At 39.5% G+C, this 26,365-nt stretch overlaps 3 protein-coding genes across 5 annotated transcripts in view; 1 reads left to right on the top strand and 2 right to left on the bottom strand.

The window, feature by feature from the left end:
* The window catches only part of LOC146484677 (uncharacterized), a 75,302-nt gene that overhangs the window by 5,163 nt on the left and 43,774 nt on the right, over positions 1–26,365 (bottom strand). The window lies entirely within an intron of this gene.
* The window catches only part of LOC146484679 (transcriptional regulator Myc-B-like), a 30,254-nt gene continuing 6,509 nt past the window's right edge, over positions 2,621–26,365 (bottom strand). For 2 of the 3 annotated variants that reach the window (XM_085104781.1, XM_085104782.1), the window contains 2 exons: positions 3,947–4,499; positions 2,621–3,690 (listed from right to left, as the gene is read on the bottom strand). In XM_085104781.1, the coding sequence (XP_084960907.1) occupies positions 3,098–3,690; positions 3,947–4,487 (1,134 nt within the window). In that variant the 5' untranslated portion in view covers positions 4,488–4,499 and the 3' untranslated portion in view covers positions 2,621–3,097. Of the gene's footprint in view, positions 3,691–3,946; positions 4,500–4,631; positions 4,802–26,365 lie in introns of those variants that run through there. The other variant, XM_085104780.1, reaches the window with a different exon arrangement.
* LOC146484680 (uncharacterized) lies at positions 8,234–13,852 on the top strand. Its single transcript, XM_085104491.1, has one exon. The coding sequence runs from the start codon at positions 8,234–8,236 to the stop codon at positions 13,850–13,852; it is 5,619 nt and encodes a 1,872-aa protein (XP_084960617.1).

Raw genomic sequence — 26,365 nt, 5'->3', positions numbered from 1 at the left:
TGCGCAAAATGGCTCCAAAAGAAAAGAACATTTACACCGCAGTGGTCCAAACATTTACCGCGACAATCGAGGTCGCCAGCTCGGTGAGCAATAACTATGCTTGATTCGGCCTCCAGGGACGAGGGATTTATATAAGCTTTTGTTTGCAGTTGTTGTCGTACGGCCGGCACGCGCAAGGAGGACGCCATCAATCAAGGCATAAGAAAGCCATTCAAATGCAAATCGCGGGCGCGCTCTTTATTGCGAAAGTCTATAGTCAAGAACAAATGTTTACTCGAGAGTAGCAAATTATCTACACGACACTCTGACACCTTCAATGGGGCATTAAACTCGTACTTTTGAAAGCAGCTGGCCCTTGCTAATTCGAGCATAACAATCTCTTTTGAGGCTTTTTGGAGAGCTTAGCGCGCTGCTAATATTTCACGTCCGCGCTTAATACAATGGACAGCTAGTTAAATGAAACTATACCGTCCTTGCCTTTAAATAAGTAAAAATATGCCAAGATGGTGTTAGGCTCTTTAACTTCAGTTTAAAGATCCCTGACTGGTTCTTATAAATAGTTTCAAAGGAATATTCGCCCCCCCAAAAAATTGAACTTCGGACTGCAGGCTAGCTGCGATGATGAAATTAAACTGATAGACGCAATACAGTTTGTAAGAGAATCACTTTAAGGTCGACAAAGGCACAAATTTTAATAAACAAGAATCGCTAAGAACGAAAATAATTCCTGGCCAAAACCTCTCTTGCTGGAACGCTCTTGAATTGAAATTTGAACTAAAGGAATTTGGTTTGCAGTGTGTGATATCAAAGCAACCTGCGGATTTGGACCACTTGTTTTGCTTTAAGTGCTTATAATTTTCATATGTATAGACGTTCTTGCTGATAAAAACATCTGGACCAGAAGCAGGGCATCGATTTCCCCTTGCAAATTTCTAACGTCGCAACAGAAAAAATAAACTACAAAAAAGTCAGCGGGACTCGAAAAAATAAAGATCGCTGAATTTGCAGGTCTCGGAAATTCTGGGAGAAATTTTCTTTTGTCAAGACATTTCTTTCTAAATGTCGAGCAATTAACGATATTGCGCAGTATATCAATGTATCTTTCGCGAGCGGTATTTATTGCACTTGTAAGCCAGACAAATAAAATCAAACTCGCCTAAATGGAGGTTATTACAAATACCTAAGGCTCTAACATCAAAAATTCTTAGTTATAAAGCCGCAATGGAAACTAAACTAATAAACCTAGATAATCTTCCAAGCATAAGAAGTAATTTGTGTAATAAGCGGTGAAATCCAACCATGGACAGCTGCTGTAAACAAAGGGTCTATTTTTGAGCCATTCAAGAGAACACCTGCCTGCCTCCAAACATTTTCAAACGCATTTGCATCACAATCCAGTCCTGCTCTTTACTGACTTGTAAAGTAAACACTTTTCCAATATGGCCGGAAATGCTGAGATGACGGGAACGGTGCAATGAGCGCGCGCTTCCAATTGTCTGGCCCAGAAAAACCTCAAACGCATCGCGATGATCTCAAAGTTTAATTTCGTTATCGCGGAGTTTGCGTTACGAACGTTAAAACTGTAATTATTCGACCGGGTACAGTGGGAAAGCTCGTTGATTAAGCGCTGAATTTGATCGTATTAAAGAGCAGAAAATTATGAAAATTAAGCGAGTAAAAAAAGAACGCCAAAGAACAATTTAGAAGTTTTGATTTGTGTTCATCATGTACAATCCATTAAGATATTAGCCAATTCTCGCGGCTGAATTCAAATTGCTGTTAAAGGTGTGAAATTGTGTCGAAAGAAATGGTATGAATTTGAAAGACTGATTAAATCTTGTGCGATCATTTTTTTTTTCTCTTCATCACAACTGAACGGAAGTGCTTCAGCGTACGTGTAGTTTGTGAAAATTTTTTCAGCGCACCGAATCGACGTGGCAGAGAAAGGTTGGTTTAATAAAAATTCTAGACAGGAGACGCATTAAAACAATTAAAAGTGTCGCCCCTACCCGGTTGCGAGTATTGGTTTTTTTGTCTTTGTCAAAAGAGCTGTACGGAAGAAATGGTTCGCGTTACATCTTGAGATGACGCGCTCCTTACGAGAGTGGCTTCTCATCTTAGACTTCCGTTTTGTTGGTGAAACAACTTTCAAAACTTTCCACTTCCTTTGTTGTTGAGTAAACTGTGCGATACGTAACATGTTAAAACATACAGCCGTGCAAAGTTTATTTTTATTGATGGTTTCTTCCTTGGCTGAAAACTGCAGAAGTCATGCTTATCGCAAATTGTATGAGTCATCGCGTGAATCAAATTAGATGAAAATATAAACAGACGCTGTGGTTAGTTGAATCTTTCGAAGTTGATTATTTTGAATTTCCCAACAGTTTTCATTCATTGCGACACAAGACAGGTAATAGGCTAATGCGTTTGTAATTTATGCAGTTTAGTCTATGGCGTAAGTCAACATACACATGCAAATTTGTAGTCCATTCATTTGAGGAGTGTCAACGCTTTTTCAATGGGAGAGTAGCGAGTAACAAAGGAATTGACTACTCGGCCGTTTTCTTGACGAAAATGCGAACATTTTGCGACGTTGTTTAGCTCAACAATTAATAAACAGTTTTAAGTTATGGTTTAATTTTTATTCTTGATTTTAATACCGTTTTCTACCACAAATGGTGCGAACTATTGTTCTGTCATTCTACTTGAAAATTCTAATGCTTTTGTCAAGCGTTCACAAAGCCGGTTTCAAAGCGAATGGCAATGAAACAGCACAATTATAACCTTATTTACAATCAGTATCTTCTAGATAAACTCTAACTGTGTGTCTGTACAACAGCTATTCCACTACAGCTACGCTTAAGTGTGTTCTCAATTTGTCTGAAAAAAATAGCATCGCCAGTATTGCACAGCAAAAAATTTAATTCATTGTCAATTGCACTTCGAAGCGCGAGTGAGAGTAAATGAAAGGCAAATCAAATGAACATTTTCGTTTCTCTCCATCGAACTCTTATAAAATAAGTCCCCTGTTGGGGGTTAATAAAACGGAACATAGATATTACATTTGTTTCTGTCGAAATTAATGTTTCTGGATTGTCTAGTTCGTTTGATTCAAAGCCAAAAGCTTTCTCAACAGTGCAGCGTTAATTTTCTTTTGTTTTTCCAACTCCGCGAGCAGTTTGATTTCTTCTTGTTTTATGTGGCTTATATACTCCCAAGATTTCCGCAAAATGGACACTTTCGGCGCCCGTTCGTTGTCCTTCAATTCCGGCACACAGTCCCGCAACTTTTGAAACTTCAGTTTCAAGTCGTTTCGTCGCTTTCGCTCCAAGACGTTATGAGTTGCGCGCGTAAACTCACTATCATTCTCCGATTCGTCACTCTCCCCGGAACTGCTCATGTTCTTAACAACTTTTTTCCCGTCTCTGTAATTTAATCCGTCGCTCGATAAAACTTTCCTATGTCGACGTGTGCGGATCTTGCCCACAAAATCCGATTTCTCGTCGTCAGGGAAGTCCTGTTTGTCTTCGCCGCTCGACAGTTCAGGAGATGCCGGTTCACTTGACACGCTTTCCGCAATCGTCGTTTCACAATTTTTCTCACTTTCAGCCTCCTCCATTAACTCTTCGGCTTGCTGCTCGCGTTTGGAGTTCTCTATAGTGACAACATCGACTTCGACTTCCTCTTCTTCTGTAAAGTTTGCAAAAACAAACAAGAATGTTAGAAAATCATTAAATTGCTCTTCTCGAGACAGAGACAAAAATTGATCGGCTTTACGTGAAACATTTCCGAGTCTAGGATGCGGGAGACGCCGAAAAAATTGACCCAATCAATGGGAACGCGCGCATCAATGTCAGCCACGGTCATAGATCGGCGAACACGGAAAACAGAGGTTCAATCAGCCAGATCGAGTATATTTATTATTTATCCAAGCGGTTATACCTACCGGAATCCGACTGCTCATCCATGTTTTCCCGAAGCTCGCTACCGGGGCTTGCGCTGAGAGGAAAGGGAAAAATCTCCGACGGATCCACGCTCAAAATTCTGGCCGCGGATTCGCTGAGTGGCGGTGTCTGGCTTAAGAGACGTACGCGCTCCATTCTTGAATGCATTCGTTGTTTCCTGTCTGCTGATTTCTCGAAGGCCGCTCCATTCCACATGCAGTCTTTGATCAATATATCCTTGAGGTCGCCGGCTTGGAAGTACAGCGAACACTCCTCGTCTATAGAGAGCCCTTCGTCGGCTATACCATGACAAACTGGCTGCTCTCTTGCCTCGTCGGTTATGGCATACGGCGGTGAACTTGCCGGTGAGATCGGTGGCGTCGGCGGAAATGAAAAATTCTTCCAGAGGTCGTCCGTTGTTTCCTTACTCCTAGTCTTCAAGTCTGCTGAATCATCGCTTAAATCCTTGAACAGCGAAGGCTGCAGTGGATCGAAGTCGCTACTGAAGCTCTCCAGTAGAAGACTGCTTACGGACAAGGCCATTTCTTTCACACACTGTAATGGGGTTAAACTCCAGTTAGTGTTCAGTCATGACTCATGAGTTCGCGTGATTGAGTGTGTAATAAAAACTATATTTTCAATCAAAATCAACGGCAAACAAGGGCCCCATCAATATCCAGCTCTTACCTCGCTCAAGATAACCTTGGCACTGAACTATTTTTGCGCTCGTTCGCTGTGACGATGTCTCAACACTGGTGTTGATCACCAGAAACACTCCGAAGCGACCGCTAGTACGCTCAACAACCGAATGTGAAAACTTTTACACTTCACGCTAATTCAAATCCATTCATTGAAAACCAAACAATGCGGCGGCTTGGGCACTAAACTAGCCTCCTACGCACCGAGACCCACGCGTTTAGCGAATGAGGAAATTCCGTTTTGAATAAATTATCGCGCGCGCGGGAACGGCGTGCAGTAAGTGAACAGTGTGTCTCGCAGCAAAGACCAGAAGCAAAAACTGTAGTGTTATAGGGTGTAATTAGCTCCTCTCTTACGGGCAAGTGGTGGCAATGACTTGCTTTGAAAACAAACGCAAGAGTTCAACTCAACTATATTAATATTCATGCAGTGTTTTTTCCTAGCAGGGGCCGTTGTTTGCTAATGCCCAGCTGTAATTAGATTGACAAAGCACGGCATTATGGGATGGGCCGCCCCTTCAAGCCTCTCAGTGACTCCACGTTTTCTCGCTACTCTAAACACAATGAACATCACGAAGAACAATAAAGATTTAATCTAAGCTTTGACAGGCGACCAGTGTTCCATTGTGCGCCACACCTGTGCGAACGAACATCTGGCCGCCATAGAAATTGTTAAATTTGCGTGAAGTTCCTTTTGTTTGACGGGCAGTGATTCTTAAAATAATCTTCCCTCAAGAAGTCGCTTGAAAGACAATGGCTATCTTTATGACGCAAAATGAATTCTAAGTTCACAGTAGCGGAATTTGAGAAGGTTCGCTTGTTTGCTGATCCAAATAATTGGCCGCGATAGCTTGCTCTGGTTTTGAAAAAGACAAAACAACCTCGAAAGCAAAATGCGTTCAAACTCGTGCAAAACTAAAAATTTTCTTTGGAAAAAGTTCATAACCTTGGCTGCCGAGTATCACATTTGACACAGTGAAGGGATTAATGGAAACAAAATGACCATTCAATGGTTGTTATTTGGACGTTTTGGCATTGTTTGCCGCCTTTTAAAGTTTAAAACCGGGTTATTTAGTGAGACCGTGAAAAGCGCTGTGTTCAAAATATTGGCGGTATTGACAAAACAAAAAAGACTCGAATACTCTGGCAGAGCCTAAGCTACAAGCATTAACAGGGACTGTTTATGGTGGACTTATTCATTTACAAATTATTCCGCTCGCCCACCTGCTTGAACGCAAGCAAAGTCGGAAATTCAACAGCTGCGGACATTGTCAAGAGCAGATGGCTGAGCAGGACTATAAATCACAGACAACTGAAGTTATTTGGGTTTCTACCCCGCTAGTTAAATTCCTACCAGCTGCTTCGTAACGAATGAGTGACTAAAACACTTCAAAAATGCACTGATAGACTAGTCGGAAGAAACTTGAATAGGATTGAGTTTGCAATTATGAAACGTGATCACTGTAAAGGGCGGTTCAAAAACGGTCTTCCTGAAACCCACACCGATTCACGGTGTTTTATTTTACCTCGTTAAAATATTAATATTTTTTAAATAATTGCACATTGCTTTGCAATAAATTTCCTACAAAGATGTGTATTTTTCTAATTTAAACAAATTAATTTTGTCCTTTCTCACACAAACTCAAAATATTGCTTCAGTTATTTGCTTTTAAAGGAAGTGCATATTTGGTCGCCATGTTGTAGAAATAAGAAATAAATCACACTATTTAACTACAAACGATTCGAGCAGTTAGGACGAGTTAGGATAAACCAAACCAAAATAAGAAAGTGGGAGTATGTAAAAAGTTAAAAATAGTTAAATTAGTCTAAAAGAAGACATGGTTATATTCGTCCGGAAGAAAACCTTTATAAAATCATTAAGTAGGTATCCCTGCGGTTGAAAAATCCACTCGGGCACTATTGACTACCGTAAAATGTCTTATAAACACTCTCACAGCTACTTCAATTCCACAGCTATCACAAGTATATTAAAACTGAAAACATTGATGCTCTCTTAACACAAATGAAAACAAAGTACCATGTTACAATCACTGTCTAACACCATAAAAGTGCTTTGTTATTATTATTTTTCTATCCCGTGTTATTACAAGCAAAGCGTTCTCAGGTGCGCTGCTATATTTTGCAAACATTTTAAGAGCGGAAATCGAACGTTGCACCGGATATTGAGTAGTCCCAAATGTCAACTCACGCGAGCTGACGGCATGCAGATTCGCTTCCGGCAATCTTGCAAAATAAGCAAGATACATCACGATTGTTTACTTACAGCCACGAAAGAAAATTTTCAGCGCCCTCTTAGGCGGGATTTGGAGGCGGGAGTTTGCATACAAACGATCTTGGAGCACAGTGTTCTATAGTTACAATATCAACTGGTATGCGATCATTTAACAAGCTACGTGCTCCACTAGGCATCTAATGGAATCCCTTAACAACCAACCGCAGAAGGAATATAAAATGAGCGGAAATGGCCAGAGAGCTTCGAATCAGTAATGACTGCCGTTTTAGCAAAAGGCTGAACATTTCGTCTCGGCGACAAAATGACCAGAAGGAACGAAAGTATCTTTTGCTATTACTATCTTTGTTTCATCTGAAGGGCAACAAAAATAGGAGAACGATGTGATTATATCAGTTCCCATTACAAACTTTACACGGAGTGGAAGGAAACGAATTTAACAAATGCAAATGTCTATATTTAATTAGTGCCATTAATTTAGGCCCAATTCATAAAAATTTTAGTCGCTTCGGGTGTTATTGAAGACCCCTAAAAACTCGAAAAATCGCAGAAAATCAACCCAACAACTGCGTCCAAACGGACAACAAGTGGTTCACTTTGCTTCGAGAGCTAAACGGCGTAATGATCAAAAATAACTCGGATTCGATTCTTATTTACAAGTTGAACTGTTTACGTGAATGAAACGCAATGAATTTGAATAAGTAAAGTTCTCGAACGGTTCATCCGGTTTGCTAGGTTTTCAACGTTGTCTCATTAAAATACTGAGTATAAAAACGAGAATCCTTCGTATCTCAATTCAACTGTTTAATAATTTTTCCTAGACTAAATAACACAGTAAGAGGAAGGCGGATGTTTAGTCATAGTGTGTCACTGAAAGCAAGAATTCCAAACTGGTGCCACTTTATAATTTTCAGTGCAGGAGGAGGCTTTTGTCTTTATTCATCTCTATCAAAGTGACAACCACGAATATTTTTTCAGCATTTGATTTCCACTGTCCATGGCTGGGACTAAAACGTCACAATACGTAGTACATTCCATAGAAATACTGATTTTGTATACCCTGTCATAAACAGCCACGCGTATTTGTTATGTAATCAAAGTCGTCACGCTTTTCGTTTTGTTTGGACAAAGAGAGCACATGACAACAACTTGATTTACTGGTTTTTGTAGGATATCAAATTTAGTGGGTTTATTTAGGGGCGTGTGATTTAACTCGAAAGGTCTTTTCTGTACGATATCAAAGTGGAATAAATCAGAATTTATACGAAAACGATTACGACTACTTCGTGTTTATAACATGGCGCCCAACGTGGGGCTCGAAATCACGACCTGAAGAAAAGATGTCAGAAGGAGATCTACCACGACTAAGAGCAACTCGCGGGGCCAATAGAGGAGTCATAACGAAGCTCATCGTCGAAGCCGATACAATCTTGGAAAATGCGACCTCCGAATTGGATATCAAAACGAAAAACAAGTTAACGAGAATCGAAGAAATGTTAAAGGAAAAATCGAAACTGGTCTCAGATCTAGACGAAAAAATCGTATCCGTCTGTAAAGTGGAGGAAATCGAAAAGGAAATTGACGAAGCCGAAACATTGAAAATGCGAGTAATGGACGCTCTTGCGAATATTTCCCTCACGACAACGCCCTCAAATACGAGTACAACTTACACGACAACCGGATCCGCGGCACAATTTACAGAAAACAACCCTTCTATTCCGACCGGTTCACTATCGACGCCTCCTTCGACTCAAGCCATACAAACAACGGGATCTCCTCCAGCTTTTTCAGCTCCTCCTTCGCCGAATCAAACTTCCCAACATAGTGGTACACCTCCTACAACAAATGCAGCGACATCTAAACTACCAAAGCTCACCTTACCTAAATTTAGAGGCGAAGTGACACAGTTCAAGCCGTTCTGGGATACATTCGAAAGTGCCGTCCATTCGAACCCGAATTTATCGAAAATCGTAAGGTTCAATTATCTAGTAGCTCAACTCGAGGGAGCAGCGTCACGCGCCATTGCAGGGTTACCGATTACCGAAGACAACTACCAAGCGGCTGTGGACATTTTGATGAAACGATTCGGAAAACCACAACAAATCATCGCTTCCCACATGGACGAACTTTTGAAAATCTCCGTATGTTCTTCAGAAAGGCCTTCTCAACTCCGTTATTTGTATGACAAAATCAGCGTAAACGTAAGAGGCTTAGAAGCCCTGGGAATCAAATCTGCACAGTATGGAAGTCTTCTCATTCCGGTAATTATGTCGAAACTTCCTCCCGATATACGAATTCACGTCGCTCGCAACACTAGTCAAGATGTCTGGGAAATCGAACCGCTGCTCGACCTTTTACAACGCGAAATCGAAGCGAGAGAAATGAGCGAAAGAGTTAAAACCGTCCCACCTTTAGAATCAAAACGACAGCCTCCTCCACATTTTGTTCCTGATAAATCGAAGGTTTTGCCACCTACTATTCCACCCGGTACTTCTGGTGCCTATCTTGCTGATTCACAAACCCAAAAGTTTGCGCCGACTTGTGTTTACTGTTCTGGGAAACATTTCTCAGCTTCGTGCGAAACGGTCACCGAATTAAACGCTCGCAGAACCATCCTTGCTCGGGACAAAAGATGTTTCATGTGCCTTCGAAAGGGACATCAACAGGATCAATGCCAGAAAACTTGCAGAAGATGCGACAAGAGACACCATCAATCGATTTGTCCACGAAACGCGAACTCCTCCAACAACAACAACGCGCAGAATACAGAACGTCCCCTCAATTCCGACCGATCTTCACAAGAAAGACCTAGGGACCAGACGATCAACGAAAGAGAGAATACTGGCATCACAACAGCAACTACGACAAATCGCGAGAGTTCAAAACCGAATTGCAGAGTGTTACTTCAAACAGCTAAGGCTGTAGCGACAAACGAAGATGGGACTAGATCGACCGTGGTGAGATTACTTTTCGACAGTGGAAGTCAGCGCTCTTACATCACTGAGAATTTACGAGCAACACTTCATCTGAAATCACTTCAAACTGAACGACTCAACTTGAACACATTTGGAGAAGCAAAGTACAAGAAGCAGAATTGCGATGTTGTGAAATTACAAGTACGAAGGTCTGGATGCGAAGATGCCATTAAAATTTCTGCTCTGACATTTCCGGTTATTTGCTCGCCTTTACCTGGCAAGGTCTCTGTAAACTACCCGCATTTGGATGGATTGGAACTAGCGGATGAACCGTTTGACGCCGAAGGTTCGATTGATATTCTGATCGGCTGCGATTATTACTGGCATTTTGTAACGGGGGAGACAAGACGAGGAGACGAAGGTCCCATTGCTGTAAATAGCAAACTCGGGTGGCTGCTGTCTGGACCAGTTAAAGGAACACTCGATCGGAGTTATGTTACGCATTCAAATTTAATAATCGAAGGCCATGACGACCTATTTGCCCGAAACGAAGACGACGTTCTCACGAACACTCTGAAAAACTTTTGGGAGACTGAGGCAATTGGCATTAAGGATCTGACTCAACAGGAAACGAAGGAATCTTTCAAAATCGACGTTGCATGGAGCGAAGACCGATACGAAGTCAATTTACCGTGGAAAGAAAATTGTTTGCCGCTATCCTCCAACAACTATCTGTTGTGCGAATCGCGATTAAGATCCTTACATCACAAGCTGCGCAAAGACCCAGAGTTATTAGCCGAATACGACAACATCATTCAAGACCAGTTATCAAAGGGGATAATCGAGCAAGTACCGAATAAAGAGAAAATTGCTGCGCGACATCATTATTTGCCTCATCATGCAGTAGTAAGAAAGGATCGTGAGACTACGAAGGTACGAATTGTGTACGATGGGTCAGCAAAATCTGGTAACCAAGAGAAGTCACTCAACGATTGCCTTGAAACTGGGCCAAATCACATCCCACATGTTTTCAATATGCTAGCGCGCTTTCGGAAGAATCCTGTCGGTATCACAGCTGACATTGAAAAGGCCTTCCTTATGGTGGGAATCCAAGAGGATCATCGAGACTTTCTTCGATTCTTATGGTTAAGAAACCCAGATTGCGTTAAGCCTGAAATTGTACAATACAGGTTCACACGGCTCGTGTTTGGGTTACGCCCCTCGCCTGCTATTTTGGGAGCGACAATTCTACATCACTTACAACTACACAAACAAAGTGACCCCGAAATCGCTGAATTATTGGAACAATCTCTGTACGTGGACGACCTGTTAACGGGGGAGTCAGACGAAGAAAGAGGTCTCTCTGTTTACAAGAGATGCAAGAAGGTTATGTCCAGTGGAGGATTCAATCTCAGAAAATGGCGATCGAACTCGCGAAAACTACAAATGCAAATTACGAAACTTGAAAGTTCACAAGGATCAGCAAACACACAACAGGAGGTCACTAATGTCAACAAAGAAGATGACGAATCATTCGCGAAATCGAGTGTTGGTTGCGACTCAACGACTTCTGACAACGAAGATGTAGTAGTTAAAATTCTAGGAATGAACTGGAACACTCTCACAGACGAAATTTTCTTCAATTTCTCCGATCTGTGCCCATTTGCACAAGCACTTCCCCTCACCAAGCGATCTGTTTTAAAGGTTACGGCCAAGATCTTCGACCCCATGGGATTTTTGACGCCTCTTACAATAGAGATGAAGATCTTGTTTCAAGAACTTTGTATCAACAAAACAAACTGGGACGAAGAATTACAAGGAACTTTGCTTCACCGATGGAAATCGTTTCTCCAAGATCTGAAGTTCATTGGCGGCTATCGTATTCCTCGATGTTATTTTTCGCGACAACCTGTAACCTCTCAGATACATGGCTTCAGTGATGCTTCAGAACGCGCCTACGCCGCGGTGGTTTATATTCGAAACACGTACAGTGATGGTCGAATCGAAGTTAAATTGGTCGCTTCAAAATCGAGAGTCGCTCCTATCAAGGCACAGACAATTCCTCGATTGGAATTACTAGGAGCATTAATTTTGGCCCGACTCGTTAACAAGTTAAAGTCGATTGGAGCTGAATACACAACCGTTCTCTGGAGTGATTCTACAACTGCTCTATGCTGGATCAAAAATGAAAGAGTATGGAAGCAGTACATCGGTCAAAGAGTAGAAGAAATTCGACGTCTAACTCCCAAAGATTTATGGAGGCACTGTCCAGGAGAATTAAATCCTGCCGATCTACCATCGCGTGGACTATCAGCGAAAGAACTTTCTGCCAGCAATACGTGGTGGAATGGTCCGAGTTTTTTGTATCAATCCGAGAATGAATGGCCCGAAACTTCTCCATCGGAACAAGTGAACGAAGAACAAATTTTACAGGAAGCCGTCAAGAACGTACCAGATGTAACACATTCCCTTATTACCACTGCCCGCGACAAATTCAACCCGAAAGTTGACCAGATAATCGACATTGGACGGTTCAGCGACAGGACGAAATTAATTAGAGTAACAGCGTTTGTGATCAAGTTCATCAACAAGCTCAAAAACCGAACACTTGAAAACCGGAAAGAAGAAATGGAAGATTTAACAACCACCGAATTGAAGGACGCCGAGAATCTGTGGATACACTCGGTTCAAGCATCGTCTTTTACCGATGAACTTTCTTTTCTGACTCGAAGGGATTCGAAATCAACGCCACCTATACGTGTTCCCCAGTTGGGACTGTTTCTCGACGACGATGGAATTATCAGATGCAAAGGACGGATCGCAAATGCTTCCCTATCGTCTTCTGCCAGAACCCCGATACTTTTGCCTGCCAAACACGCTTTCACCAATCTCACTATTAGGAATATTCACGATTTAGTCAAGCATTCTGGGATAAGGGACACGCTTACGAACTTACGAGAACGTTTCTGGATTTTACGCGGTCGCGAGACAGTCAAGAAAATCATTCGACACTGCGTTGTCTGCCGACGATTCGATGCAGCACCATGCAAACCTCCACCGTTCGCTGATCTTCCAACCAACCGAGTCTCAGACGATCCACCTTTTACTAATGTTGGAATCGACTTCGCTGGGCCATTTTACGTAAAGGAAAACGTCAACAACGCTGAATGTGTCAAAGTTTACGTGTGTTTATTTACATGCGCTTCAACCCGTGCAGTGCACTTAGAGTTGACTCGTGGACTCGGTGTCCAAGATTTCCTGCTTGCTTTCAGAAGATTCACCAGTAGAAGAGGACTCCCGGCTAATCTTCAATCGGACAATGCAAAAACTTTCAAATCATCAAGCAAGGATATTCGCAAATTAGTACGGTCACCGGAAGTTTGGCGATATTTAACCAACAATCAAATCAGTTGGAATTTCATTGTGGAAAAGGCGCCGTGGTGGGGAGGCTACTGGGAAAGGCTCGTCCGCAGCGTAAAGTCTCCTATCCAAAAAACCATCGGAAAATCTACCCTCACCCACGAGGAGCTAAGTACTCTATTAACGGAAATAGAAGGGTTGATCAACGCAAGGCCGCTAACTTATGTGTATGACGACGAGGAATCGATCTCGTATCCCTTAACGCCATCGGATCTGATTTATGGTCGAAGAGTTACTACAACTCCGAACAGTCAACATTTCGAAATCACTAGCACCTACGATTCTCTGACGAAGCGACTTAAACATCATAGGCATCTGTTGGGACAATTCACTCGTCAATGGAGAAATGAATATTTAACCAGCTTAAGAGAACATGTTATCAAGAACGCACGGCTAAGGGGAGACAATGGCGATACAGGGGTCAAGGTTGGAGACATTGTTATTCTCAAAAATGACAGCGTTCGTCGAAGCTTCTGGAAGCTTGCGAAAGTAGAAGAATTGCACCCGGGCCGAGATGGAAAGGTGCGAGCAGTTTCAGTTAGAGTTACGAGTACCAATGGTAGTTCAATTCAGCGCTTGCGACGACCCATTCAACATGTTGTTCCTCTGGAGGTGAACTCTTGAACTGAACTGAGAACCTTAAACGTTGCCGTATTTAGATTTATTTCCTCACACTTGTAAATAACGCGAACATTTAGAAACAACGAACTTTGCGATAACACATATAGTCTTAGTTTATTTTTCAAAGCGAATATAGTTGACTCACACTAAGGTGATCAACTAGGGGGAGTGTCATAAACAGCCACGCGTATTTGTTATGTAATCAAAGTCGTCACGCTTTTCGTTTTGTTTGGACAAAGAGAGCACATGACAACAACTTGATTTACTGGTTTTTGTAGGATATCAAATTTAGTGGGTTTATTTAGGGGCGTGTGATTTAACTCGAAAGGTCTTTTCTGTACGATATCAAAGTGGAATAAATCAGAATTTATACGAAAACGATTACGACTACTTCGTGTTTATAACATACCCTTCTATCTACGGTAATATCTCGTTTTATTAACTGGTGTACCTTTTTCTCACCTACGGACAAAAAGAAAATACCCTGAGAAACCTTGACTGGTTGAATATTTAAATTGGAAGACATAACAAAAAAGCCAAGGCAACTTACACAGAAGATCCATTTTGGGGCACCTGTTACAACACAGGCATAAAATCAATGTTTTTTTTAAATACACTAACCGTGTATTAAAAATACATTGACAGTTTCGACAACCTAAACGAAATGAAATTTCAACAAATATAGACATAAACCAACTAGTTCTAATAAAATTTTAATTGAGTCAAATAAATAGAAATTCCAAAATTGAAAATAATTTGCGCCTTTTTGGTCGCCGTTGAAAGCCATGCACCGCAAAGGAAACAGATGCACAAAGAATCTCCTCCCCCTTATCCACAGTTCGCGTATATCAGCCTCTTCCGTCAAACGTTGAATACCGAGGGCTTTATTTTTTTCGGCAAATGTAACCTTGTGGCTTCCGCAGAGTAAAGCATGGAGCCATTTAATGTGGCTCTAACTTTGCGTCTGTGATTGATATCCCAAAGTGTGACAATTCAAGTGGAAGCTAGTGAGCAGTACTTTCCTTTTTTGTGCTGTTTATTATGCTGTACAAGGTGGCTCTAACTTTTAAGTCTGTGGATGAAATCCTAAAGTGTGACCATTCAAATGGAAGCTAGTGAGCAGCACTTTCCTGTGGTGCTGTTTATTACGCTGTACAAGGTGGCTCTAACTTTTGAGTGTGTGGTTGTCGGAAACCTCAAATTGTAACTCTTTACATAAAGCTCTTCAGCAGTGCTTTCCGGTGACGCTATTTATTTAACAATGCTTCTCTTGCTGATAGCATAATCAAAATTCATTATCAACCTTGTGTCTACTGCGATTGAAAACTTAAAATTTCAGTAAAACGGTACACCCGTTGCGGAGCAGAGTAGACTAAAATATGTTAAAAAACATGAGAAATACTTTTGTTGCAAGAATTAAAAAAAAACTAATAAATAAAAAAAAAATAAAAAAAAATAACTGACTATGCATTCAATTAGGTTAACAACTGACAGGCTGTTTGAGACAAAAGTTGGGAGAAAATTTTAACATTAACATCTTTAAACCGAAATTAACATATTAAAGCAAAGGTATAAGATGGAAAACAGTTATTTAAGTACTTTTGAACGCCATCTGTTTCCGTCCACTTTTCAGCTGTCATTTTCCTTTTCGTTCAACGGTAATCAGCGAGCAACAACGATTCCAACCGCAATACGCTAATAAACAACTAAACGACGTGTTTACAACGTACTTCTAGTCTGGTTGACTGAGTTTTGATTTTATGTTTTCGCATTTGTCTGAATTTTTGTACAGTATCACAAAGTCTTTCGTGTAAATTTTGTGTTGTTGTTTTTAATTGTTTAAGCGGTGGTTAAGATTTCCGTTCCGGTCGAAAGACAGTTCCTCCTGTTAAGGCTACAGTGTGTATTCATCGGTACTTCCCCGTGTCACGTTTGCAAACCCATTGAAGTCCGTTATGTCATAGTTATTCACCGGCACGTGATTCACTCAGACATGCGTGCTAATACATAAAATTCGAGGGTAGGGAAAGTTTATGATGACGATGATGACGTTACCCCCTCAGTTGTGTTTGGTCTGTTCTTGCTTTCAATTGGATGCCGTTACATCTCGATGTGTGGTCTTAACTCTTCACTTCTAACAAAGGTCAAGTTCAAAAGCGAGACATAAAATCGTTTTCCAAAAAAAAAAAAAAAAAAAAAAAAGGAAAGTGCAGTTCAGCTCCCGCTGGATATGAGATGACACAAAGCCAACGCGGCGCGTAGCACCGATTTGGGAGTATATCCAACAAGCGAGAAGAATTTTTCACTTGAATGTACACCCTCAGTATTTCATTCAAATACTAGTTCAAAGCGATAAGATACTTGTACATCATGTACGATAAAAAGCAGTAAAAAAAAAAAAAAAATGCTTTGTAAGTGTCATTCAGTTTATATCCACAGAACAGAAAGTTGGGAACATATTTTATAAGAGAACAAAGACTTGTGTCTCTTCAAAACCACATTAGGCACCAGAAGACCCCCGGGATGAATACCATCTTAGATAACATTGTTAAAAGCACCCCAGTATTTGCTTTACTATGAATCTATAGAATAGATTATTTCTAATATACCCATATCTCGAATACACATCTCCCAGTGAAACAAAACTAGCAAATATCACGGTTTTTTAATTTTCATCGATTAACGTTTGCACTAGACGTGCTTTGGGATATTTATAGAAAGATTTGAAATAAATATAATTATAAAAATGCTGATGACTCAGAGTTGCCCTGATAACTCTGGATGTTGAAATTTCAAACTTGTTCTCTACAAATATAAATGCATCGATTATATCTGCAGTTTATTGTATTCGATAAGCCTACAAAGAGCACCGATAACTCATCAAACAAAGATATAAATAAGATAAAATATAAGTAGTTTCTAACGCTCTTGAGTGTAAAATTATTAAAAACTTTACGGTAGTGATTTTTTTAGTCTTAAGAATCAAAAGAAATTAAACAAACCGGCCTGTTGAAAAAGACAAACGAACGCAGTCGTCCGATTATTGAATCTCTACAGAGTGAAACCTTGAATTAGTGAAATGATTCTAGCTTTTGGGTCGGTACAAAGTAAAATCTTGCGGTAATTTCCAATAATACAATTTTATAAAAACGATTTTTTTTTCATTTCTTTAATTTTATTTTCGGCACTCTAGGAAAAGAATGGTTTTATGTTCAGAAGAACCGCTACAGAATACAAACCATAACTTAAAATGAAATCAATTAGGACAAGTAAATGATACATGCCTGTAGGCATATACAGTAAAATAAAGCAAATGACAAGCTTTGTGCTTGAACATAGTACAAAGCAAACGCACAGCTATCAATGTTTACACTGTTGATCTTAGTTGCATCTTAATTTCCCAAAAAGATATTGTCACCTTCTTGGTCAAAAAACAAAAAAACAAATTCTCTTATTATTATTATTTTTCCAAGCAACGGAATAATCAGTAGGTGTAATTAAATAGTAATAATAGATTCTTGACAACGTTGTGTAAATTGTTGTTAAAAGTGACTCTAGCTCGGTTGCCTAAGAGATTCAAAATCCATTAAGACTGAAATTTTAAAATGAAACCTGTAGAAACGCATTTGTGAAAACTCTTGAACCGTCAAAGGAAAATACTTGGGTTTTATGATGCGTTTGGAGCACCTTGAACAAGTCAGGTCGAAAAAGTTAATTTCGTTTTAGAGCGTGAGTGAAGTTGCTCAACTGCGTAGTAGCCTGTATTGCGTAACACTTGGTCGATGTGCACATGACTGCGTCATCGAAGATGTTGGCCTTGCATTGTTTTATGCACCTTATCACATTGTATTTGTAAAGAACTTAAAATCATATACACTGTCCTAAAATAGTAGAGAATCGAAGTAATACTCTCTCATGTGGGCCGTTTAAATGCCGTCATCCGATGTTATTTCTCACGCACCCGGCAGTTAGGGTAACAATGAACATTGAACGGAATTTCCGCACTTAAAATCCACTGTCGTTGATACTTTCAAAGGGGCATACGACTGGTATCGTAGTGAGTAAAGCAATTACCGATACGCGTCTACAGGTATATGTAATAAGAACTTTAACTCTAGAAATTGCCTTTGCAAAAAAATCCAACCACAACATAAACGATTAACCAAAAATTGTGGTTTTATTTTAATGTAATTTTCAGTTTTTCACATAGGTACCAATGGATTGGGTAATAGCGCCTTCCTAATTTAGCAAAGCTACTTGAGTGGGAGTTTTAATTTAAGTGGGACCCTCGAGGCTCAGTTTGTAGCGGCAGATATAAATCGTAGCAGATTCTAAATCAAGAAAACTAAAAATTAACCTTATGGTTAGAATTTCAAAGTCTCGTGATCTGTAACGTAAATTTGGTTCCAATTTAACCTGTTAAAGGTCTGTTGAGAATCTCATCTGGTAGAAAGACTGTCCATTTCTCACAAGTGCATTTTTTTTAATTACCGGTGCCATAAAAAAGATCCTAGTAGCAAGCAGGATGGGGCGTGTTCGATAGCACTTTGATCGTCAGAGTAGCTGCTTGTCTCCTATAGGCCTTTAGTATAATAATTTCGAAGGGGAATGAGACGGAAGTCCTAACTTCAAATTAGACAAATGCCGATTAAGTAACCAAAATCAGCCTCGTCATCATATATCATACATGCACAAAATCTGTAGACAAAGGAGCTTTTGGGGGAAGTTATATAAATATCGCTCGCTTTGTGAGTCACGTAGGAGAAGCCAGACAAAACGTCACTGAGAAATGACACCTACGCTTTGAGCACATTGTTTGGCCTAGCGTGCAAACGGTTAAAGCTAACTAATTATAGATCGCCAAAAGAGAGTGTCAGCTTACCAAGAAACGAAAGGTGAATCTTCGTATTTCTCAGCTGGGACAATTTGTTCTACCTTGATCTCCCTCATTAAAATGTACTTTTTCTAGTTTAATTTGGAGTGTATTGTTATGATCCGTAAAATAACAAAGCGAACAGGCGTGAACAGCATCCAATGAATATTTGGCAGACACCTCCGTTTACGAATAAATGCATAAAACTCAGAAATAAAAGGATTTAATCTTATTTTTAAACAGTACTTTGACATTTTGAGCAGCTGCATACAAACTTTTTTTCAAAGTTAGGATCATTACCATTTTGTGTATTTGTTTTTTTTTTTCAGTAAGTTCTGCTGCGTCGATCAACAGAATCAGAAGTTTGCTCTTTTTTAAATGAACGTTTTGTGACACACCATCACACTAATTACCAGAGAGCCCAAAGTATTGATCATTTAACGACTAGAAAACAAAGAGATGCACTTTCATTACTGCTGAGCAGAATTATCATTAAGACAAAGGCCTCACTAAGCAGAAAGCTCAACGACAATGCATTCCTGAAGGACACCGTGGTCGCTTTTGGAGACAAACTGCAAACAAAATGTCAAATTGATAGTTTTTTCCTTTCTTTAAATAAATAAAATAACCATAGCTTGCCTCCTTTGTTTAAATCCTATGTGAAACTTACTTTTGCTATACGTTTAAAATATATAAGCCACTTCCAATAAAAGTACAAAAAGGCCATTGTATAATTATAAATATTGTACATGTGTAACATGTCTTATTTTACTCCATCGCGAATTGGACCTTAACCGCACGATCTTAAATACTGCAGGTGCCGTGCACACTGTACATTCATGTTTATGTAATGTTGTATAACGATTCGTAAATACCAAAAAAAAAAAAAAAAAAAAAAAAAAATTGAAAGTTGTGTGTCACAGACACTTTCATAGATGGTATGTTAAACTACAGCACAAATTTGAAGGTGTTAACCGATCCTCTTGATACAAACTTCTATATTAAACAATGAGTGCCAAAAAAAAAAGTATCAAAATACGACGGGAAGGCAGTACAACGCTAAGAAGTGCTTCACTTGCGTTCAAAATGTACCCTAGATGAGAAAGTTGTTGAAAACAGGATTACGTAAAGAAAAAACATTGCCAATCTTTTAATCCAAGGAACAGCGTTATCACCTTCCCATTAAAACAAGGTTTTGATGTTTATAAAACGAAATTGAGCCACGAGTAGCGCATGACCTTACAGTTTTGTCAACGATATTCTGAACGATAGGTAAAAATACAGTAAACACGCACTACAAACCTAAGAGGCCCACAAGGCTAGAACGTAACCCGATTTCCGTAACATGAAGTAACGTGGAGTATTGCTACTCCCCCTCCCCTGCATGGATGGGATGCGAGTCCATCGCAGGGTTACCCCCAGAAGTATGTCGCTGGTACTTATTTATACAACTGGGTGAAGAAACATACTGTAGAGTAAAGTTTCTTCTCGAAGGAAACAACACGATCGTGCAGAGCCGAGCCGAACCCATCATCGAACTATCGACGGTCCATCGACCTCCGATCTTGGGCGTAGGAAAGTTCGACACGCTAACGACTACATCACCTCGCCTCCACAATTGTAATACTGATCCGGAAGCCTAAAATTCTTTTAGTTAAAAGTTTGCCATTCCTACTTCTAAACTGTACAGTACAACTTATTAGCAATATAATGGTAACCCGTCAAAGCAAGGGAGAAAGAAACCTTGATTTACTTTTGATGTCCGATTGGCGTCAATGATTTACTTACTTCAAGGTAGAAAAAAGCATCGACTTTGAATCCAGGACTAAACTTTTAAATGAACATTTCCGCAAAACGTTTTCTCCCTTCATCGGGAATTTAGCAGTGAAAGATGTTTTCTTAACAAACGAAACAGTTATAACAACTGATTGACACTAGATTTTTGGGGTGTTAGTCTGCTTCTCAGCGAAGAACCAAACCTTGGCCAGCCGACCCTAATGGGTCTGAATTCTTCGCCTGTCTATCGCGACATGGCGTGCGGGGAGCTAGGGGGCTCGGAGAGACCAACGTCTAAGCAGAAACGTCGGTTGAGAAAAGGCTGTCCCTCCAGCGAGGTACATTTGCTTGCCAACAGTCGTAAGGCCAATCACTGACCTAATGTGTATGTTGTGCCAATCTATCAGGCTACTCCTAGCACTTATTTTCCATTCTCCGTTATTACAGTAATTTTATATTTTGATGTAGTTCAGCGGTAACAGAGATCCATTAACATTGCTGGAAAGAAACCGTTTAAATTTCGAATTTAATGGCCACGTTTGAGTGTTTTCCTTTAAAGTAGCGAAGATGCAGTTCCATAGTCTGAGAATTTGACAGACCTTTGTATGCAGACATACAAACGTCTGTAAGATTTCCTGAATTTAAGAAACTGCATCTTTGCTATTTTAAAAGACACGACTCTCAAACTTGGTCAATCTATTAATTTTAAGATGTCCTTTCCAAAAATGTCATTGGGTGCTCATTTCCTGACCTACATCAAAGTTAAAAATTACCGTGACAATGGTCGATTATTTAGCAACACGTTGAAAAAACCTTGTGCATATTGTTCATTCATCGATAGTTCGATAACTTGACACATTTTTTATGTTTCAGGAACATTTTCTACATGCGGGGCAAAAAGCGATTTTAGCGTAGTTCCGACCACAAAAGCAACGACCTCTCTGAGAAATACCACCTTTGACTCGTGAAATAAGGCCCCATTAAAACGCACTGTTGCCAGCTATTTTTAGTAACACTTTGAAAATGCTAATTGAAACCTAATACTCTAGATAGTCTTGTCAAAAGTTAGTATAAAAGTGCACTGAAACTCAGTACACAAGTGTGTTTCGCTGTTGGTGGTCAATGAAGTTCTGCCGTCGTGTCATGCCCTGTTCTTTGTTCAAGAATTCACGAGAAATCTTCCATATGGCATGATATGAACATTTTGCTAAAGGCAAGGGCACTTATTGACACTTTGAACAATTTTGACAATACACCACCAAAATTCCTGTGACGTTCCTTTCATACTGAAGGTAACTGTCATGCACCAGTGAATATTCAGTACGCACTGAAAATTTTAATACGTAATTTTTGTAATTCTTTTACAATGTCCGCTAATTAGCACAACTCTTACGATATCTCAAACTCTGTCACAAAAAATTCCGCTTTTTCTTTGGAATGACTTATGAACCACATTGAAACCAGTTACAAGTTAAAAACTGCATCGTAAGACCGAGTTTTGCTTTCTTCACAGCACGATAAGCAGTCTCCCAAAAAAGACCCGGAAATAGACCCGGAAGGGACCTGATCCCCGACCGGTAGGGCGGGACACGTCTTACTGGCACTCTCCGCTCACTTTTCCGCTGCGAGGCAACATAATTTATTTTGCAGTCTACGGCTATAACAACTATCTTGTAATCAAGCTTTCCGGGGATACGTCATGTCCTCCAACGGGAAGTGGGAAGTGAGGGTCGGAATAAGAATATCTTTAAATTCGAGGCGCTGAAACGTATAATATGCCTATAGGCTTGTAAGTATTGTTTGTTGCGGTAATATTATATTAATTAGTGGTTTTTATGTGGGGTTATCTGAATCAGTGTTTCCAGAGATTGTGTGTGTTGATCAATAAGTAGGTAGTCATTTGTCTGTGATACTTGCAAACGAAACATTTTCTGGCTCTATAATCTAAGGTATGACAGCTCGAAAGTCTTATCTTCATTTAGTATTGCAATGCATTTCTAGATTTTATCAGGTGGTAAAAATATCAATTCTTTTTTGGTCAATTTATTTTTCCTCGTGTTTGTAGTTAGAATTAATTAGAAAAAGTAAAAAAAAAAACTAAACCCATTTTCTACACCAACAACGTGAAAATTCGCAAATCAAATTGAAGAAGGGTGTTTAACAAACGGTCTCTAAGATCCTGTAATAGATATTCTAGACTGCTCTATACCTATTGTAGTAATGTGGATAGCGTGGGTTCGAGTTCGAATTATTCAAAACGCACACACCGTATCATAAAAGGAAATTGCACAACTCAGGACTGATACAGGCTTCACCGCAAAAGTGTTTCAAAAGGCCTAAGTGACGCTATTTTTAAAACGAGATATTTTCTACATTTCAACTGCTCACTAAGGAAGTTAAAGAAAGCATTTGTCAGGGGTACCCAGCGGTTTATTTCGGTGAAGATCTGTTTTGAAGCAGAAGGCCTAAATCGCCTTAGAAATTTGGATTGAATTGTAAGTAAAAACTAAAAGTGTTCTTTGGTGTTTTGCCAACTGAAACTTCATTAACATAACAAGATTAACTCCTTCTGTTTTGCAGTGCAGGGACGAAAAATGTCGTTACATAGAGAAAAATAAGCTCAGCTAGGATTTTTGCATAGCCAACATCATCTCGTGAATTCAAGGGATGGGAATTTTCGTCATCTTGAAAATTCAGCTATGGCATCCAAGCAGATCAGACTGCGTTGGCGCACAAACGGCACGAAAACGACCTTGGAAATCACACAACGACATTGGAAGTATTTTCTTAAAAATTTTCGTTGGGATGCCCTCGACCTGTGCAAATTTTTGAATTTCATATGGAGAATTGGAAAGATAACATAAATAACTAAATAATAATAGTAAAAAAACATCACAAAAAAACACTGCTCGCAATTTTTATCTGCAGCTGAGCGTGACGCATTGCGATTCATCAGTCACCGACAAAAAATTTAGACCATCTCATTAACCTGTTTCAAGGAAAATAAAACGAAAAACGTCTTTAAGCAAGATAAAAATAAAAAAAAAAAAAAGCAAAATAATGATAATAATAATAATAATAATAATAATAATAATAATAATAATAATAATAATAATAATAATAATAATAATAATAATAATAATAATAATATAATAAGGAAAAATGTTTGAGAACGGAAGAGTAAAAACTCTGCAGGATTGAACCGGATTGAGGAAATCATAGATAGTATTTTGTTGGGCGGCCGTCAGGAGACAAGGTTCACTAACGCCTGTGCCGAGACCTCAGTTGAAGGATGCTGATGGTCGGTAGCTTTAGTATTAAGGTCACAGGTACCAGAGTTAAAATACAGTTCCACTGAACCATCCTGGACAGTATCATAATATGCTCCGCAGCAAAGCAGTGCTCAACAATGGTCATACTTCATGGCCCTGGCAACAGGTGAAACAGTCAGCACCCCCTTTTAGCCAAATAGTACTACGGGAAAGTGAGTATATTACTCAAATGAATCAGCGGCTCAAGGAATTTATAAACAGACTAAATACTAACAGGTGCTACTGACATGATTCAAGTGTCGACTTTGGCGAAAAGTTAAGAGGAATCAATTCTGCTAGAATGAAAATTCTTGGAATCCCTAAGTTGTTTATAGATATAGCAGACATTTCTCAAATACAAATCCATTTGAAGTGCTCAGATCGGTCATTAAATCACCAAATAAGACAGAAACTGAAAAAGAGTGCCTTACGCTCCCGCAAAGTTGACGACAAAATGATCCAGGAAACACTAATGAGTCATTTATCAGCTTGCTCCATAAAATGACTGATTTCTTTTCCCGTCTTGTGTACAATCGGGACATTATTACATATTTTTAGAATAATTTTCTTTTCTTAACAACTGTTAACTGAGTGCGGGAAACACACATGAGTGACAATGTTTCCGATTCTTTTTGCGACCAAGGTACTAATACTAAACCACAACGTTTAAGAGTCAATAACCAACAGTTAAAAACCTCTCATAAAATCAATCAAGATTTTGAATGAATGTACGTACAGTCAGCAGACATGTGACGAGACCACAGGAATCATCAAACAAAGGATATTGTATCGAGGTTTCCCGTGCCTACCGCAATCCAAACATCTTATTCAGTAGGTACCTATATCATGATCTCTCTGTAGCTGTAACGTAGATGAAACGCTCAAGTTGAATAGTTTTGGGTGCCCTTGCATCCTTTTAGTCAATGCTGTGTTTATTGCCTTGTCTCCAAACATTTAAGCTCGTGTTCTTTTGCTCTAAACCGAAAACTAACTGGACACCATGCTACAAGGTCAACACGAAAATGCTGACGCCATATAACGAACGTAGAAATTTCGATTAGTCATTGGCTTCTATATCATCGCCCCTTGACCAAGGCCACCCAACGGTTTTTTTCGGTAGGATATAATGGCGACGAAAAACCAGAGTTTCCTTTGGTTAAATATCACAATGAAACTTTCGTCACAAGGAAAAATTAACTCCCTTTTGTATTCAGTGGAACAAATATAATGTAATGAGTGCGACATAACCGTGGCTAAGACCATGGTAAAGCCAAACGCAGCTCAGAAATTCAGTACATGATATTCCGTCTTCCTAAACTTTCTGCGACTTATATTATTTAGCTAGAGAGTTCGAGCAGATCGAACTAAGTTTAAAATTAACCTTACACAAATGTCTCCTTCTTAATACTCACGTTTAAAGGCGCACTCTACAGCACTAAACCGGTGGATATTTGTTCAAACTCCATGACAAGCAAAGTTTGGAAAAACTGAGTTGGTCTATTTTTTAATTTATGTACAATCACGGAGGTCGATATTTAGAGCTTGTAAACAAAAATGATAGACAAACTCAAATATAAATCCAAATATAATATTGAGAATTAAAATTTTATGCTGCGTAAGTCTTACACTAGTGTCATCAAATACGCATTTATATTGCCTAATGAAAACCAAAACAAAACAAGAAAATGTGAAGAACGTTTGTTAACCAAACTAGAAAACTTAAAACTTTAAGTTTTAAACACAAATAAGACGAAAGCAAATCTTAAAAGACAAAAAAAAAAAAGCCAAATATTTCGAAATACCAGGAAGTATGCCCTTTAGCTCTCTGCACTATATTTGATTAAAATTACCTGTCGAGTCAAACCGCTCGATGTCAAACATTTGTCACATTTCAAACGCATGAGTTGGTGTTGTGCGCCAACTGAACAAACGAACTCCTCAGTTAGGAACAAAGGTGAACGATGGATCATACAAAGAAAAATAAAGCAATCAAAGGAACTGTCTTTGAAAAGTCGCTCGAAGAGCAATCATTAATATTTATATAACTTGAAATTTAGTTGAAAAGAGCAATGACTAAATATACCTTGAAATCTTGCGCAATGATTCCATAATTATATCTTTCTTGGGAAAATCTTTTTCTCGAAAGACTGTCTTGATATGGGCTGACCAAAGTGAGGCGATATCAGAATGACAAAACTGATGTGCTTAACTTTTCAGGGGCTTCACTGGGAATCATCGAGATATTAAGAAGTTCAACAACGCCACTATTTGTTTCATTATTTTGGCAAAAACATTTCTTGTGAGGCTGTGAGAAAAATCTGACCCTCCGTCGTGATTTGAATCCATGGCGTCTTGCGATATCGGTAGAAACGCTTTACAAGCCATTCACCTGCACTAAATTTACTTTTTGCAATATCAGCTTACGCATGAAATTAACGCGCGCGAAAATAAGTTTTCAATTTGGTGAGTATGGTAATCAGTTCACCGTGAATGGCAGGTGAAAGAGTATGACTGAAATTGTCTTTTGAAATTGTAAAGGCTGCGGTTTCACCCGTA

This window comes from Pavona decussata, unplaced genomic scaffold, assembly GCF_977016875.1.
Source record: "Pavona decussata unplaced genomic scaffold, jaPavDecu1.1 SCAFFOLD_32, whole genome shotgun sequence".
Lineage (NCBI taxonomy): Eukaryota > Metazoa > Cnidaria > Anthozoa > Scleractinia > Agariciidae > Pavona > Pavona decussata.
The sequence above is the reverse complement of the archived record's forward strand: the minus strand, read 5'-3'. Positions and strand labels throughout refer to the sequence as shown.